We start from the raw sequence: 19,256 nt of genomic DNA, 5'->3' as shown, positions 1-19,256 counted from the left end.
GGGGGAGATAGGCCTCCTTGGAGGGCCTGAGATGTCCCCAGGGAGGTGGCGTCTGATACCCAACCTGACATATAGACACAGACAAACAGGCACACACAGATACAAACATCCATTCCCACCCTCATGCTCTCATATTTTATTCTCATTTCTAATTTCGTCCTTCCTGGTCACACCAAATGAGTGAAATCTTAACATCGATGGTACCAAAAAGGTTTGCTGCAAATAATGATGCTCTACTTCAAATGACGAACACCTCTACTTCTCAACTTCTGCTGCGTGATAGTGTAGACCTAGAATTGAACTGAATTAAACTGATCAACATTATGGTATGGACCTTGTTGTAATACTCAGTCTAGTAAACTGAGTCACTATTAGACAGTAAAAATATTGGATCATCTAATATAAAGACTCTCTTAGCTTCCCACTGCAGTCTATAGTAGTATGAAATATTATGAAATGTTTAATGTGATTTTAGCTGGATAACTATTACTGTGAGCGCTGGATGTGTTTCTCTTTGAAACTGATTCAGGAATTTAGCTTTCATAAACATTTAGCTTTTGATTTCTTGGTTAACACTGATCTTGTTTTTAAATAGTTTATTCTTGTTCGCTCACATCCAGTAGTAGGGACATGTCTTTGTGCAGCTCAGAAAATCCAACAAGAAAAAAACAAAGTACACCAAAAACACTGTTAGATGAATAGCAAAGACAGGGATGTGGGATATATAAGCACAACAAAAGGCTGATAGTGTTTGCTATGTTAGGCATGGGAAAACTCATGTAACAGTAGCAATGACCATCCTTTTCCATTTGGTTTGCCTGATCGGGTTTGCTAGCATTTGATAACTTCAGAGATGTCATTATGTTCACATTGAATCAGCACAAGGCTGCATATTTTCTACAGAATTATGAACACTCGCAAACTGGAATATTTAGCTCCGTCAGTTTAATTGGAAACCTACATGCCACCTGTGTATATCACTAAAGGGTACTGTTGAGCGTGGGAGACATTATTACTCACACCTGTTTCTCATTATTGTGATCTGCTCATGTGAAATGGATAGCATTCGATTGCTTCTCTAGGCTGAAGCGCGTGAAGATTTTTTTTTCTTTCCAAAAGCCCACAAAGGTGCTTGTCTGTGTTCAGCGGAGGTCACGCCCACAATTTTTTTTATTGCACGTCTATGCCCTCGCTATTTGGCACCAGCAATGCTGGTGGTTTCAAATAATTATGAATTTTTATTTTATCAGTGTATCAATGCCATCTCACTGCAGGGTCTCAAGTGTTTCACAGTCAGCCTCATCTCTGTGGTCAGATGTTCCAAACCAGCAAGGTGCAAGTAAGACAGATGACACCTGGTGAAATCAGTGTGGTCTGGTAGCATTTGATCTGGAAACTCAAATTATGTAGGCTGTTCCAGAATAACCCAGCATTTAACTGTCATGGTATCACTCAAGCAGAGCAATTCCCAACCACACTGGTGCAGGTTACTGGTGCAATCACTGTTAATGGTAACCGCATGGCAAGCCAGAATGGTATTATGTGGGTGGATCACAATGCACTTCAATGTGCTGCCCATTTAAAACACAGTTAGTTTTGTGTGCATGCAATATTTTTTTGGACTGTGTTAATAATAATAATGGATTGCATTTATATAGCGCTTTTTGGAACCCCTCAAAGCACTTTACAATACCACTATTCATTCACTCTCACATTCACACACTGGTGGAGGCAGCTACAGTTGCAGCCACAGCTGCCCTGGGGCAGACTGACAGAGGCGAGGCTGCCATATCGCGCCATCGGCCCCTCTGGCCATCACCAGCAGGCGGTAGGTGAAGTGTCTTGCGCAAGGACACAACGACCGAGACTGTCCGAGCCGGGGCTCGAACCGGCAACCTTCCGATTACAAGACAAACACCCAACTCTTGAGCCACGATCGCCCGTGTTGAACCTTGTGTGAGTTCTGCTCAGTTGTGACTTTTTAAGTTTTTTGTTTTCCCGATGGTTCCGAATCCTGATAGAAGGGTACCTGAATCAAAACAACCAGCAGGTTGATAAATGCCAGAGACCAGTTACTGCCATCATTTAGGATGGACACCAGCTTGCTGCCTACCAGCTTTAATGCTTTTAAGTATAATTACTCATTCTCTAAAACTGTGGACAGCCCACTAACAGGGGCTCCAGACCTTCTCTGCTCCCTGTACACTTCCCTGCTGTTTTTCCTTTTTCAGTCATGTCCCTGCCTGCTGAGATCAATTTTATTTGCTTTTATCTGTTTTGTGTATTTTTAATTGAATTGGTAGCATTTTTATTCTTTTCACTATTCATATGTGAGTGCTGCTTTGTGCATTAGTCTGCAACTCTTTTACATTTTACCTGCACAAAAGGTGCTATTCCAGAACTGATTAAATGAAGCTCCAGTAAATCAGTGCCGAGCCTGCCGGCCTTTAAGTCTATGTAGTCTTAAAGATGATGGTGGTATTGGGCTTGTGGGGCTATAGAGCTTAGTGGGACTGAACCATCATCACATTAATTGACTACATCTGTAATGCACTAGCTGTGACCAGTCACACTGCCTTCCATTTACCATAATTAAGCCACAGCAGTTTCACCTGGATTCTATGATTAAATATAGACTGACATCATGTCTCATTCCTGTTGTGAATGATTCCAATTTGCTCTCATATCCCAAGTCTTCACTGCCTCTTTTATCTGCTCTGTGTACTCACAGTTCAGTGATATTGAACTCGCTGTGGGTTGTATTTATGCTGTGTCAATACTGAAATAAATGCGAGGTCGTCATTTTTCAAAGCGGTTAACTGGAGGCATCGGAAAGTCAGACGCTTTTTTTTTAATATCATGTGACTAACCGAGCATAGATGACCCATTCTGCATCAATTTGCTTACCAGGAAAGCTACACTTGTTAGTAGCATTGGAAAATCTGACATCAGACAGATTACAACAGCCTCATTTAATACTAGACAAATCATCCTCAGCGTTTACAAGAATTCTCCAAACAATTCAAGCAAACCTGCCTTAATTTATCTCTCAAATGTAAATACTTTTGTCAGTGAACAAAGCAAACTATCCTTACATCATTGTTTACAGTCACGATTAGTCACGTTATCAATACAACAGTTTCTTCAAGTATTTTCTGATGTTGACTGCAGGTAAGGTTTTGCAGACAGTAATTGAAAAAGTTGTTGAAGAGCAAAAAGCTGCACTTTTTTCTGTGTGGCTTATATCAGTTTCAACAAAGTTACACATTTCTGTATAAGAGACTGATTGCAAGAGACTGTAAAAGACTCACATTTCCACTTTTATATTGTTTTATACTGTAAATTGTTGACAGCGTACGTCACTGCAAAAAAGGAAAAAGGCTGTACTCTTACAACAGTCCATAGCAGAAAAAAGCATCACAGCGAAACCTGCAGTAGCTGGATGGGACAAAAGATTCTTTCAGTGCCGTTCTGCAAAGGAAAATAAACGTTGTGTGGATGCGAACCTGTGGGTCAAACGATAGCATCATCTGGAGGTGCAGAAAGACTGCGCTCTAACAAGCTATACAGCACTGCAGGTACAGTTCTGACTCAAGAAAGCACTTTCCTATGTTTTCAATTTTAATTTTGAAGTGTTGTAAATGCTTTTTTAAAATATTTACTTCAATGATGAAAAAGGTTTATTTAACAAGAATGTATATTTATAGAGAATGTGGTTGACCGATTATGAAAACATGGTACAACACTTTTACAAAGAGGATCTTAAAAGGCTGAGGTGTTATTCCACACCCTTAAAAACCAATCTGCGGCATTTTTATACTGCAGATTCATATGTAGATTTATGATTGTCTTTCGTCCTGTCTCCTTCCCTTTACACGCAGCTGGTCACGCCAGATGGTTTCCTGTCCCTGACCCTGGTTCTGCTAGAGCAGGGGTAGGCAACTCCAGCCCTCAAGTGCCCGGTGTCCTGCAGATTTTAGCTATGACCCTCGGTCAACACACCTGAATCAAATGATTAGTTCACATGTGTCCAACTCCAAGGCTCGAGGGCCGGTGTCCTGCAGGCCACTGGAGAACTTCAAGACATGTTGAGGAGGTAATTTAGCCTTTGAATCAGCTGTGTTGGATCAAGGACACATCTAAAACCTGCATGACTCCGACCCTCGAGGCCTGCAGTTGCCCACCTCTGTGCTAGAGGTTCCTTCCTGTTAAAAGGGAGTTTTTCACTACCACTGTTGCCAAGTGCTTCCTGATATTGGCTGATCCGATCTGTTGGGGCTTTCTCTGTATTATTGTAGGATCTTTACCTTACAATAGGAAGCACCTCGGGGGTCACTGTTGTGATTTATTGCTATATAAATAAAACACAATTGAATGCAAATGAATTGAAAAATATGTAAGCTTCATGCTTAACATTTTTTCTTTTTTCTTCTAATGTAATCGACCTCCTGTAGAGGCAGGGAAGTGAGTGATTGTGGAAAAACGCTCTTTCCTGTGGAAACTACAGCATTTCGTAATATGTAGCAGCAGTACTTGGCCTTGTGGGTCACTGCTTTTGATTTCATTGCCTTATTAAAGACACTAGTGCATACCGTGGATTTCTAAGCCCTGTGTGTCTTTAATATCAAGTATAGTGGAATGCAATGAACGAAGCTGTGGAATAAGGGCAGTGTTGAGGTCAAGCATAGAGCCGGAGGGTGTGTGTGTGTCTCTGTAGTATGGAAGCTTGCATTTCTTTATAGTACATATGTTGTTAATTAAGTTTATTTATATTGGTCATTTCTAAAGCGCAGCTCTCAGAGTCTTCACAATAAATTCAAATTCAAATTTTATTTGTCACGTACACAGTCATACACAGTACGATATGTAGTGAAATGCTTGGACAACTGCTCGTGACCTAAAGAAAACAAAAAAGGAAAAGGCTATGATTAAGATAGGAAATAAATATGAAAAATTAAAAAGGGTAAATTTAACTAAGAAGGAATAAAATATAAATTAAGGTTAAAAATGAAATAACTGTACAACACAAATTAGAATGAAGGGTAAATTTAACTGGGAAGGAATAATAAAATATATAAATTAAAGTTGAAAATAAAATAACTGTACAACAAAATACACAATATAGAACTATATAAGAATGTATGAAGAAATCTAAATCTAAATAAATATATACACAATAACAGCAGCTGTACAAGTATTAACCAGAAATGAAGAATATAGTGACCAGAAATTCAATAAAAACAAGCATCAGATAACTCTAATCATCAAGCCAAAATGCAACCGCTAATGGGCTGCAATGATCCACGAGAGCTGTGTTTGCAACAAGTAGACATTCATTTTAATGACTATACCTGGTTTTAGCGGTGTCATGTGGGTAATACTAACACACATGCAAGCAATTTTATATGAAAAAAGCAAACATTCTGCCTTCTTTATGATCAATTAGATACTATAAAGCAGTCTGAAAACTCAGATAGCAGATAGCAATGATAATTAGGGTATATGGGGAAATTATTATGATTCAGCTGCCCCAAATTAATTGGCAGATTGCATCATTTTTAACTCTATATTACAATGACAGTTGGAAGGGTTTTCAGAGCTGACAAAACTTATCCACTGTGCAGTCTGTCTCTGCCTTCTGAAACTCTTTCAAATTTAAATTAAAATGACTGCGCTATTACAGCTTTTCTCGGTGGCTTTGATGCATTTCAAATGATCAAAACTGCTCGTTAAATCATCTAGTCACTTGTGCACATCATAAAAGCACGTTCTCATTCTTTTGAACAAATTGCCAAATGCAAATGCTGAGAACGATCAAAAAATATACTAAGAAAAATACACGATATGACCAGTAAAGCAATTGTCACGTTCTGGCTTTGCTTCCGTTCAGTAAGTCCACTTAAGAGATGGAAACATTAACAATACTATGTGGTTAAAAATGACTTCAATTTGTGTATTTAATCTCTTTGTTCAAATACAAGCTGTACATGTATCATCAGGCCAAGGTGCCACACAGATATGTAAGCTATCTTAGATGATTAGGGTACTACTGAAAGCCACCCACTGCTTATATTCAGCAGCTAATGCCTCTTCCCTTGTAATATTGTTGACATTGGGACTTTGTAGCATACCATGCCTCTCAATCTAATGGATTGCTATTTATCTTTTGCTATGAGAGATATGCCCGAGTGAAATTAGAAAACGGCAGTGTGTTATTTAAAATAAAAACCGGTTTGCAATCTTTGCACGAGTAATTTCATAGCACATGGAAATACTGTGCATTGCATCCTGGTACTGTAACCTTGTCTAGACAAAATCACATTTTTATTACATCAGACGTGCTCTCCACCATTTGATTACTATATTGACACACTCTGCTGCACACCCTCTCGCACATTAGTGGGATTAAGTCAAAAACGAAACAAAGGCGGTGCACCCACTGAAGATTCCTCTTCACTTGTGTCCCAGCCGCTTACCATCCAGCTCCACAAAATTAGAGCCCTTTGTGTGATGTCTCCATCCATGTGCTCTCTTGGCACACTAACTGGTGTGGTTTTTCAGACACATTCAGTGCTTATTTATGGATTGTTTTCTCAAACGCTGGCCCTTTTATTTATTTATTTATTTTTTTTTTTTGCAGTTGTTTGTGTTGCCACAATATCTTTGCCAAGACTCTTGGACTTCATTGTTGCCACCACGACAGTGTGAGGAGAGACAAGAAAGCTTATTATCGACAGTTCCTTCGGTTTCAAGTTTTTTGACACAGTGGTTTGCAGATAAAAAGAAAAAAATGCCCACCAGGGTTGGAGAATGTGGCATTACATATAAAATCCAGCTCACTTGCAGGCAGCACCGAGTGGCAGCTGTTCTGGAACACAAGTTGTCTTTATTCCGACTCCTCTCTTATAAGATCTGGCTAAATCGGGGTTAAATCTCTGTGGTTTTCTGTATGGTACACTGTGCTCAGTTTAACTTGACTGTGTGCTCTGTTTGAATCCCATGCCTTCTGAGTCTGGCCACACATCTTCCATCCCAAACCACTATTACCAGGCTGAAAGGTTCTGTGTAAATAGATTTCACACTGAGCACCACTGGGTTGGAAATTAATTGTTGTCTGGGGAAAAATCTACCACAGTTTCTCTTATATGTACACAGAGCAGCCTGCTGAGATATTTTAACCATTTGTTACACGCACACTCACAAGCTAAGTGATCTAAACAGTCTTATAGGTGTGATTTTACTCGAAACAGAACGTGTCTTTGCTGTCAGTTGGAGCTTATTGGCCGTGATTATCAATGATTGGACAGATTTTTCCATTACGCTGTTTTAAGTGGCTGGTTTAACATGTTAAATAGAGCTTCAGATTATGCTATTTTCAGTGTCGATTAGCCGAGTCGTCATTTTCATATTTCATCTTCCAGTGAAATTGTGGTTATATATAAACGCTGTATTCATACATAAAGAAGCACAAACATAAGCACACATACTGAGAAACAGGTTCCAGATGAGTGCTAAATAAATGGCGGCAATGATTAATTGGTTATTAAAATAGTTGTTCATTAATTTTGTTTCCTTCAGTGACTCAACTATTCATTCTAACGACAGCATTAAATAAAACAATGAGTGGCTTACCCATAATGCTGGCTGAGATAAACTTCATTTACATTCATTCGCTTTGGCTAAAAGTGTGTCATAGCCTTGAACACTTTCCAGCATTTGCTGCTTTGCCTTTCTGTCTTTCAGCTTACATCCTTCAGATATAAAATGATTAAGAATTCCCACATTTATGCCACTAATGTATTTATTCCTGATGTCTGTATCCGAATTGTTCTGGAAACCATATTATTCTGTGTCGCTCTACTTTTCTCCACATTATTATTAATGCAGTTTCTAGCATCAGAAATTAGCCGAGTGAGTCTATCTCTGTTAGCCTATTTTAATTTGAGTGTTGAGTGGACATCTTTGTGTGGTTTTGCATGTTTAAAGTGGGCCATGCCACTGTTGTTATGCCAGTAAAGCACTGACATGTGCATTGAGCCATCAAATCTGTCTGTCTTCAGGGACAGCTCTAACTGCATTGCGTGGGGTTGAGCAAACGATGAGCGGATGACTGGGAATACACCATTATTACCTACCGCTGTATCAATATAAATAGATCAATGCTCTGCTGGTCCGCTGCTATTTTAGGATGCAAGGAAGGTAATCAGGAGTTCAATGCAATATCTAATTGTATTGCATCTTCTACTCAGACTTAAACTTACAAATAATTTGCTACAAATGAGGGCTTTCCACCCACTAACCACAGGCAGCACAAAATGCCTTACGCATGCGCGTACGTGTTTGTATTCTGTGTAGACATGGTGGTAAGTAGTTTGCCTCTATTCTTCTATTTCCAGCCAAGAAGTATGACAGTGGCGAAAATCTTAACATCACTGGGATCACAAAGGACCAGGCTGGAGACTACGAATGCAGCGCTTTAAATGACATTGCCTCTCCCGACACCAAAAGAGTAAAAGTCACAGTCAACTGTAAGTACATCTCTTTCTTCTTCCTTGGGTTCCCATGTTTTTTTGTGCACCGGCCTTGCAGATCCACGATCCCTGACGATGCACTTCAAGAAAGTATACTATCCAGAAGTTTGAGAAAGTCGAGAGCTAAAGAAGTTTCTTAATATTTAATGCGAGAATTCCCTTTTTGTCGGTGCATGTAGATGATTAATTCACACTAAGGAAAGGTCTGACTGTTCTAAGCACTATTCCATTATGCAGGTAATGAGTCTTTCAAAAGTGTGAGGAGACAGTAATGAGGAGCCAGGGCATTAATGAATGATACTGGGCTTTAGCTGTCGTGGTCACATAGAAACCACCACTTGTAAGTAGAAGCAGAATCCGGGTGCTTGACTATTATTGCCATTCCCTTTTCTTTCAGAAGTGCTCCTTTGCTTCACTGTTATTCATTGAAGTTTCTGTATAGATGCCCTCTGCTAAATCTCACTTTTGGAAAAGCTTATCAAGCACTCATCCACAGCGATGTGGGGAGGGAGGGAGGGAGGGAGGCTCGTCTTGGCCCAGTTAGTGAGTCGCATCCAGAAAGCTAATCGTGCAAGTTTTCTAATTCGGGTTTTAAGAAATTGACACGTACTTTTTTATATTCATTTTCAAAACGATTTTTAATCTGTTTCTGCAGATCATCTGTATCCACCTCCATGTATTAAGACAGTGTTCATGCCCGCTTTGGTACAAAACCAAGAATTGTGGCCATTATTTCTGGGTAATGCCTGGCTCTAATGAGCTGGGTCTGAGTGAAGTTTCAGAGGCCAGTTATTTATAGCTCTACTGAGACGTGGGTTCAAGGATGAAAAGTGCTTTGACAACTGGCTGTGTCTTTATGGTACAGAACAAAGGAGATGTTCTCTGTGATTGATAAGGCATGTCATAGTCAGACGCTGAATTTTAAGCTGAGACGGCGGGGTTATGTGGGCTTAGCATTCGAACTGAGTGAATTGATTAGGAAGACTTTTCTTTGCTGTCAGACAAAGTCTTCACAGTTTGAGCCCCTGAGCCATAGTTGGGGTGGGAGCGTGTTGTATTTGGTCAAGTGCTCAGGCCTGCTGGACAGTTATCTCAGGCTGCTTCCGCCATTGATTCACCCGTTGCTATTGATCTATACCGCAGACGACAATGATCCAGATATCTGTCTGTGACTCCTTTGATCTTATTGTATAAATTGGTTTCTGAGAACTATTTATAAATTTCCCTTTGATCTGATATTTTACATAATCCTTCAGTACAGCAGATATTGAGTTGCTCCGCTTCACAAATAGAAAGTGTCTCTATTACAAAAGAGTTAAACGTATGGACCAAAAACTCTCGCACATTACATCAGCCTGCAGGGTAATGAATAATTAGTTTTTGTAACGCAGCCAGCCTAACTGCAACACCTTTATGGAATATGCTATAAAAATGAAAAATGTAAAGGAGACAGTTTGTTGGACAGTGTTATCAAAAGCAGCAGGAGGATGTTGAGCGATTACTTTGAAATGAGATTTTTAGAGTCGATGTCAGTTGAAAGCCATTATCTCCAAAGTGTTTCTTTTCAGGAATGAAGTAACACAGCCTTCAGTGAGGTCGATGATAATTCATTTTTGAAATAATCCAATGGGTCTTAAAAGGGTTTTTTTTTTGTGCGCTAGCGAAGTGGGAAAAATATCACCTTTTATAAAGTGGCACGCAGTCCTTAAATTTAGGTGAAGTATCGTTAAAGATCCAGATGCTATAAAGTCATTGCCGAATGACCAATTAAGAAGAGGCTCCACAGTCGCCCCTTTCTCTTAATATAAAATACACAAAAAACTTTCATGTAATTTAGGAAAGGAGGCATACCCTGCACGAGCTGTCTTAAGAAAAATGAGCTTGTGGATTTGTTTTTCCACTTTACATGTGCAGTCCATGGCAGTGTGTTTGGGATCATTGTCAACAGTACAAGTGCATCTGCGAACAGAGAAACCTTTGTGCATTTCCAGTATTTTTTGACCAAACACCAACAAAATATTAGAGAAATGCTTTTGACTTTTCACACATTCGGACTCGTAATGCTGGCATCGTCACACCTCAGTGGCGGTGCATCTTACCCCCCAAAAAACCTAAAGTATTTATGATTTTTTTGCAAGTTTCACATTCTCAAACCCATCAGGTGGGCCAGTTCAGAGATTTTGCTGGGCCCGTTATGGCTCTCGGGCCATTGGTTTTGCACCACTGATTTAGAGAGACAGCTTGATGGGCATCCGCCGTACACATGAAATATCTGATAGAGCTCTTGTGTGACATGTATACACATTTTCATTCATAATTTGTGTGCAGTAAGACTAGAAGGTGTCTGATAAGTGTTTGAGCAGGCGCTGTACATCTTTGGGGCCACCCTTTCAGTTATAAATAATGGATTTCATAATTATTTACATGCTGTTTGAGCTACTGCAAACACTGTCAGATTTTTCTAGCCTCACAAGCATTTCACACACGAAAGGTCCTGTGTTTTATTACGGCTGTTTAGCATTCAAGGTGCTGAATAGGTAACAGAGAAGAAGCAAAAAATGCAGCTGACGTTAAAGAGGCAGGACTTTGTTTGTCGGCTTCCTCAAATGGGACTGAAAAGTTCTTCAATATTTTGTGCTCTGTAGCTTCAAATAGTCAGCGACTGTTTTCAGAGCATTTTGTCAGTATGCTTTTCATGCTTGTATTTTTCATCAAAGTTGCCTCTTCCCTTTTCTCTCTGCATGGTGACTGGTGACACATGTGCTCATCTCTAAAGATAAGGAAGCAGAATGAATGAATTAAAGTTGTCCATTGGAGCGACTGATTTGGCCACAGCAGGCAGAGCTTTAGCCAGCTGGTGGCCACTCTTCACTGCCTCCTCTCCTCACTGGCACACTTCTCCTCCTGTGAAGTAAAAAGAGAAGCATTTGGATTGTGTCCCAATCTACTGTATCATTCATGCTCTGCTGTCACACATCAGGCTGTATTCACCAGGCACCCAGGAGTGTGGGCTATTGATGAGGGGCTGAGCGTATTAAAATCTGTATTAAGATAAAGACATTAGCTGACATGGAAACTCAAACAAGAGAGAATAATTATGCAGCAAGAAGCAAGAAATTAACTTTATTAAAAAATATTACACTGCATGGACAAGTGCTCATACAGCTGTTTTACAGCTGTATGTCTCACAAAAGAAGCCTGCTAATTTTGTGAAGGCCCTCCTGGGAGACTGTGCAGGTGTCAGTTTAACTCTCTAACTTAAACAGTACACAGCACAGAAATTCAAATATTCTTTTTGCTTTTTTATTAAGTCACTCAACACTGAACTATGAATCATCCGAGCATAAAAAACACACCTGACTCTAAGAAGTGTTTCTAAGAAGCCGTTCTTAAGGGAAACAGGACGAAAAGCTGAGGTTTGCCAAATTACACAAGAACTAGAATGAAAATCAATGACAGCAGGTCTGATGGAGTCATGAATACTAATATTCGGTTCAAATAGTCAGAAGTGGGTGTCTGCAGCCATCTGCAAAACACAGTGGGGGCTCTGTTTGGTTTGGAGCTGCATTTCAGCCAGTGGTGTCGGGGATCATGTCAAAACTAAAAGAATTATGAATGCAGAAACGCACAGACAGATTTGGATTCGCCCTGCGATGCCATCTGGAAACTATTTCATTGGCAGCAGCTTTAATTTCAGAATGACAATGATCCCAAACACACTGCCAAAGTCGCCAAAGCACACCTTTTACAATACTGGCAGTAGAAAAAAGAAAAACGCACAATGGAACATTACAAATCATGGATTGGCCTCCCCTGAACTCTGGATTTTCGATCATCTTGACAAAGAACAAAGCAAAAGGCAGCCAGCATCCAAATAAGAGCTTTGAATGTCCTTCAAAAAGCTGAACTATCTGTGAAGACTACTTAAAGAAATGACGAAAAAGCTTCTTAGCAAAACACAAAGAAATGAGAGGCGGAGTAACAGAAAGGGCGCAGCGTTATCGTTCGATATTGTTAACGGTGTAAGCGGCTATCGTGGCGTGCTTTGACCCCATTATGGTATCACCACTGATCCTCTTTTTTCTTGCTAACAGCAGTTAAATGAAATGAATTCATATTCATCAGTTAGTGAAGTCTGTAGTATTTTTTCCTTCATCATTCTAATAAGACAGCATAGGATTGAGTGACACTGACATTTCAAGGGTTAACAGTCTAATTAAATACATGTCCAGACAATTTTGTTCAAAACAATGGCTTTTTTCAAAGCTGTGGGTATAGCTGACCTCTGGGCTAATTGCAGATTAGGGCCAATAATTAAAATAAGCAAACCAAGGTAATGAAAATAAAATTAATCTCGAACATATTTGCAGTTTTAATAACACCGGGCCACTAAGCCTGCCATTTGGTTCTCTATGATAGGAGGAGTTAGAGGCAGACGTTCGCAGGCATTGTCACTGCCCGAGTGTTAAGTCCAGTACATGTAACCCCAGCATGGATTTCTCTAAGGCTCAAATGTCCTACCTTCATTTGGCAGCATTAATTAAATTATGGCCTGAGAGGGCTTCTTGCCTTTATGCTCCTGGCGATAAATGAACGGCGACTGAATACTTTTATCATCTAAACCTGAACGATGGCAGTCATCCATAAGGTCGCACTAGAATCAGATTGGCTTAAAAAACCCTACTTGGCGAAAGAATATTTCAGCTGTGATTCTACCTGATGAAATTTGATCTCTGACCTACTTTTTTTAAATTTACATATTCATCTTCACTGCAGGTGGGTGCCGTTACTGGCTGAAATTCTCACTGCACAGTGTGACTCAAAAGCATAAATATCACATCTAGGTGGTTGAGTCGGAGGGATGAATGAAAAGGAAACCACCGTGGAACACCTCCGCCTGAGATAAAACGCTGGTGTTTGATTAATTAATGAAGCCACCTTGTAGCAGATTGAAGGCATCCATCACTAACACTACAGATAAAACAATAACAGAAGCCTGTTTCTGTTTTAAGACGAACAATCAAAGGTGTTTGACCTCGCTTTCTAGTTTAGGGAGCTCTTTTCCTCCAGAGAGAGGTGTCGGCTCCTCTTATTGAACGAGTGAGAATACAGGGTTTGAACATCATCATGTTGCAAGATGAGATTTGACAGTTTGCACAAACTTTAGTCACACACGGAAGAAACGGAGACAGCTAACTGTCTTGTCGTGCTACGTTTTATTTGCCCGTCACTGTTTCAGTTGCTTCATCTGAAGCTGTTTGAAATATCTAGAGGGAATTTGATAGTGTGGCACAAATGTTTACATAAAGATTTTAACCCTAACTCAAAAAACTCTGGACAAAATTTTACAGAAAATGTCAACTTTGCAGATATCCAGATGTTTTGCAGAAGTACAATTTGGCTATTATCTGAAATAAGAAGCACGAGGAGGCGACATAGAGTCAGTTATTCATTTATTTTACGTTTATCTTCTTAAGATGAACTTATGAAAATGAAATCAGCAGGGTTCTTTTAGGACTCTTTTACATGCTTTTACATTGGGCTACATTCCTGTTAATTTTAGCTTATTTAATTAAATAATACGTTTAAATCATGCATATATTCACCTGACCTACATCTCTTAGAAGCTAAATATAAAGGCACTCCATTCATTATACCTCTATAGAGAAGTACTCGACTGCTGTGAGATCCTTCTGAATTTCTCCTGAAGCTTGGGAAAAATAACTCAGCGATGCGATAACACATCTTTGTCCGCTAAGTTGACTATTTTCTAATTTACGTTAGCAACCATTGCATTGTTTTTCCTGCACTTTACGCATTCATTATACTGTTTCTTAAGGTGTATCTTGAGGCAGCTGAAAAGTTTATTGTGTTCCTTTGCAGCGCAGACAAAACGCTTTGAATATGATTTATAATCGGTTGAGATAACTTGTGCTAAATCTGAAGTATTTCCAACAACAATGATGATCTTCTTTGAGGGACAAGCTCTTCTCCGTCTGCTGTGGCAGACATTAGAAGTTTGATCTCTGTCTGTCTTTTAGCATAGCTTCAGTCATCGAATCATCGAGTCATACGAGTCCAGGAAAGTTCAAGTTGCTCAGTGCTGGGAACAGCTGTGATTGGCACATGCTCAGGTGCCACTTGATATGCTTTTACTTTGTGTTCTGTAGCTGGAGCGTGTGTTTTTATTATTGCTCAATCGTGGTCATTAAACTGTGTCATCACGCCCTAAATTAACATTATTGGTATTTACCAAAATGATTGTAATGTTTTTGTAACGATTAACCACCAATATGTGCAAGCTCGTTATTCAAAATGATGGTTTTATAAACAGAATGTAATTATTGTCGTTCGCCATTATTTTCAAATTTACTGTTTTAAGGCACAGTAGAATTTTTGATTAAGATGTAAAACTAGTTATTTGCTTGCATTCCTGAACAGACAGATTCGTTTTAATGGTTGATGTCGTGCTTGATTTATTAATGAGCTCTCAGAGAAGTCCAGTGTGCCGCGAATAAAAATGTTGATTACATTTCAGTGAATTCAGTGAGTTTTATTTTTTAACAGGTTTTTTGACAGATTTCTAAAAAGTATTTGTGTTTTCTCTTTTTAACTAATTTGTTAAGCCCTGTATACAAAACTTTTCTCCAGGAGCCACTCGGCTTGTCAAGATAAAAGGCATCAATTACTAAAAGGTTGAGGTGAATGTATGTAAGAGTCTGCATGTATAATTTTTCCCCTATGTGGATTAGAGAAAATGCAAAATAAATTCAAACTGGTGGACCCAGTTTGTTTGTTTTTAACCATTGAAGATGTGTGCTGTACACAGTTCAAAGAAACGATTGAAAGCCCAAAATTCCCATTATATTCATGCCCACGGTGAGCGTATACAAACTTCTGACCGCGTGTAATTTTGTATGACAGCATCCCTCGATTCAGGCTAAAGCTTTAACCAGTTCAGGTTTGTCTTCCTTTTTAATATCACTTTGGCTCCTTCGTGGCAAGCTTGCTTGTCAGAGTGAAAGCGTACCCTGTATGCTTTGGAGTTTTCCAGCCATTTTTACGCCTCCTTCCTCCTCCAGTACCCTGCAGCTGTGAATTCTGCTCACATATTCGCCATGGCTGTGATTGTAAAAAGAAGAGCACCTCGCTCTTTCCTGCTTACACTAATTGTCCAGCAAAACTGTGATCATTTTAATCACCATACACATCAGAGCTGCTGTGAGCAATTTAACCAGTGGTATTGATAGCTTTCTGAAAAAAATAAATAAATCAGAATGCAGGAGCACACTGCGAATACTTCTAATTCTTTACATCACCTGGTCTTTTGTTTGCTCCTAACCTTCCTTTCCCTCTAATACCCCAGCCGTCCAGGCCTGTTTGGAATTCAGGCCCCGGCCTGGTAGATACACCCACAACATGCTCCTCTGCTGACAGAGTGGTTGTGGGGAGTCACGACCATCTCTGATAAATAAGAGACTAAAGTTGTTTACTTGTGTTCAGTAGACACATCTTCATGACCACCCAACATTACAATGTCAAGTAATGACACTGGAGTAAACAGCTATTAGCGGCGTGTGGGCATGCTTTGTTTATTTATTTATTTATTTGATAGTTATTGAATTTACAAAGAATCATTATACACCATAACAGCTGCATAGAGGTATGCAGGATTTATTACATTTTGCAAAATGCAATGACCTACATACTGTGTGTCCATATCAGGCTCAGCGCAGCGGTGGATGGTGAGGTTGAATCAAAGGTGGAATAAACGTTCATCGCACAGTTCAATGAAATCTGGCGTCGGGAGTATTTTCAAATCAGACACGCAGTCTCCGTTGAGCGTTTGTCGACAGTTTGCCCTATCTGTTGAAATACTGTGGCTTACGATTCAAAAGAGAAGGCTTCCTAGAATTGGATTCTGATCCAATCCTAAGTAGAGTTAAAGCCAGTACCCTCAAGCTGTTTGGATGTAAATCCATCTCTCTACATCTCTCCAAAGCTCTCGTCTTGATTGCTATTTGGATTCCTTGCTGCATGAGGGGCATGAATAAATGAGCGGAAACTTGATCTTCTGCAGAATAAATGTTCTGGCTAGTACACTTCCTTTTTTTCCCTTTACTTTTAAACATTGGCATCCCATTTTAGTGACAAAATAAGTAATAATGTTGAGCGCAAGGTGAATAACATCACAGGCTTACATGAAATCGTCTATAACATGGTTATTATGTTCACACAATCGGAGATGACTTACTGCGCTCGCTCGTAACAATAGATTAATGACATTTCCCCGTGTGTCGACTGTACCATTGTCTTCATCGGAACAGCTCGCCAGCTCGTGTGTATTTAGGAAGATAGGTGAGGATTTGTGTACCTTGAGCCATTTAGTGTTAAACACAGACAATAGATTGAATCCCTGGTGTTGTCGACCCACACAGTCCTACACACTAAGCTGGTTATTTATATGCCTCGCATTGTATAAAGAGAAGGAACACAATGTTCCCTAGCTGTTCTGAATAGAAATCTTAATGAATTAATAAATCTTGGCAGTAGAACCATTCCTGACTGAGGGGGGAAAAAGCAGGACAAAGAAGCCCACAGATGGCAGTGGGGAACAGTGTCTCTGTGTGTAAGCTGACAAGTCATGCACTGATGAGTCCATTTCTTAATTGCAATGAAAACTCATTTTCAAATCTGGCTGAAGAGGTAGGGTTATTAATTGATCTTTTAATTAAAAAGCCTGCGTTCTCCGGGTTCTCTTGGCAAACAATAGTATGTAGCTAAATAAATCATATTCATCCTTGAAGTACACCAATTAATCATCAATTGTCACACGAGGATTGTTTAAGGGACGCTACTCAGCGAAGCCTTGTACATTAAGGTGTTTTGCTTTGTGAGCAAACCCTGTCCATTAATAAAGGTCACACTTGTTATGTATCTTTAAAGTGTGTGTATTTGTACAGTTTGCATAGACATTTGGAGACATCGGCTTTGTTTTGATAATGCAGATGTAATGGCTTTTGGTTCGTGATCGATCCGTAACTGCCCATTTGTCACCTGCCAGAGCCTTACAGTCCTCATTTTTCTGCCATGCTTGTACTATTCCTGGACCCAACCGCTCACCCCCATCTGGTGGAGCCACCGTGACTTCAGGCATGATTTACAGCACCACCCCAGCATTCCCTAGACATTAAATTACCTGGATTATTGGGGCTTCATGGTTTTTAGTGCACTGCTTTGCATTACTCTCTAAAACCCGGATGGTGTATAGCACAATATATGATGATATAAGATATGCCAGCAAGGTAAAATTGGACTTATTGGATTGTACTGGGTTTTATGGTTGTGATCTGTCTTAACAGATCGCAGTGCCAAGGTCCAAATTGGGAGAACTTGATAATATTGATATGCATATAAAATGATAGCATTTTGCAATACCTGCAATGCTATAAGAGAGATTTTTCTATATTAGAAATCGCTGAAAGACAATTATTGGACCCAAATTGCTTTTTGAATTTGTCCATTTGCAGAAATACAACTGGCCTTCAAGAAAAGCTTTGTATTCTTAGTTACCGCTCTTGGAGTTTTGCAGCCTGTAGTGCTCGTATTGTATGCTGGCCAGGGGGATGATGCATTTACATGGTTCAAGTTTTCAAATTAAGTGCAGCAAATAGAAAAATGCTTAAAAACATTTGACTTTGCCTTTGCAAATAACCAACATCAGTTCCAACTCCACACTTTTATAGTTTTTCTGAATACGCGGCATGTTGCACGACTGGATCGCTGGTATTATTATTATACTGCGCTCTGTATTTAGAGCTGTGCTGTGGAACGGATGAGCACCTGAAGTGCCTAACATTTTTAACAGCACATTTTTCAATCCTTTCATTGTCTTAGTTTGATTTTTTTATCTGAGCATTTTAACCAACTACTGATGGAGAACAGTAAACCTAATTAACTATAAAAATAGGAAATCCTTTGAGTCTAATGAAGAAAGCACAGTGTTCATTTGACAAATAGCTGATCCAGCTGGTAATATATTAAAGGGAACACAGCAAAATAATCCAGAGAGGAAATGCACATTTAGAAAAACAATTTTCCAGCAGTTTTGTGGTTTGTAGTTCAGGGTCTATCCCTGGGTCCGAATGGATGTTTAAAGATATGCACATAAGCTTGATTGGTCAGCGTACCATAAAAGCAGTGAGTGTGTGTTACATTTTTCACAGAAAGATTATTTGCTAAACACGTCTGCAATGCTCGATTCAATCAAATCCAGATAGTCTGAACAGTGTAGGTAATCATTTTATTAGAATCGTGGTTGTTTCTCAGTTACTTTTCATAAAACCTCTCCATGCAGGGCGGCCATGAAAAAACCCTCCATGCAGGAAAAACCCTCCAGGTATAATAAGAATGAAATAAATAAAAATGTCTCTATGTGTGAGGTTTGAAGTATTGACTCACCTGACTGAGCCACCCTGTCCACTGTCCTAGTAACTGTACAACACGACAGCCGGGTCACCCTGGTGCTTTCAGAGCCTTCAGATAATCGATGGCCCCGCACAATACCACCAATGGAGGATTACGAGGACTTGCTAAGCCTCTGCTGGTCAGCATACTACATTGATTTTGTCATACTTGTTATTGGCTTATATTTCTGTGCTGCAGAGTACTGTTGCAATTTTCTCTGCTTCTTCTCATCTTTTTCTTTAAGTACATCTGTTCTGT

General features: G+C 39.6%; 1 protein-coding gene across 2 annotated transcripts in view; it reads left to right on the top strand.

Moving 5' to 3' along the window:
- The window catches only part of negr1 (neuronal growth regulator 1), a 170,335-nt gene that overhangs the window by 100,978 nt on the left and 50,101 nt on the right, over positions 1 to 19,256 (top strand). For both annotated transcript variants that reach the window (XM_005734908.1, XM_005734907.1), the window contains exon 4: positions 8,397 to 8,528. In XM_005734908.1, coding sequence (XP_005734965.1) covers positions 8,397 to 8,528 — 132 coding nt within the window. The remainder of the gene's footprint in view (positions 1 to 8,396; positions 8,529 to 19,256) is intronic.

Source organism: Pundamilia nyererei, unplaced genomic scaffold (assembly GCF_000239375.1).
Source record: "Pundamilia nyererei isolate P.nyererei 1_Seehausen unplaced genomic scaffold, PunNye1.0 scaffold00061, whole genome shotgun sequence".
Classification (NCBI taxonomy): Eukaryota; Metazoa; Chordata; class Actinopteri; order Cichliformes; family Cichlidae; genus Pundamilia; species Pundamilia nyererei.
Note: the sequence above shows the minus strand (reverse complement) of the source record. Positions and strands in the feature narration are given on the sequence as shown.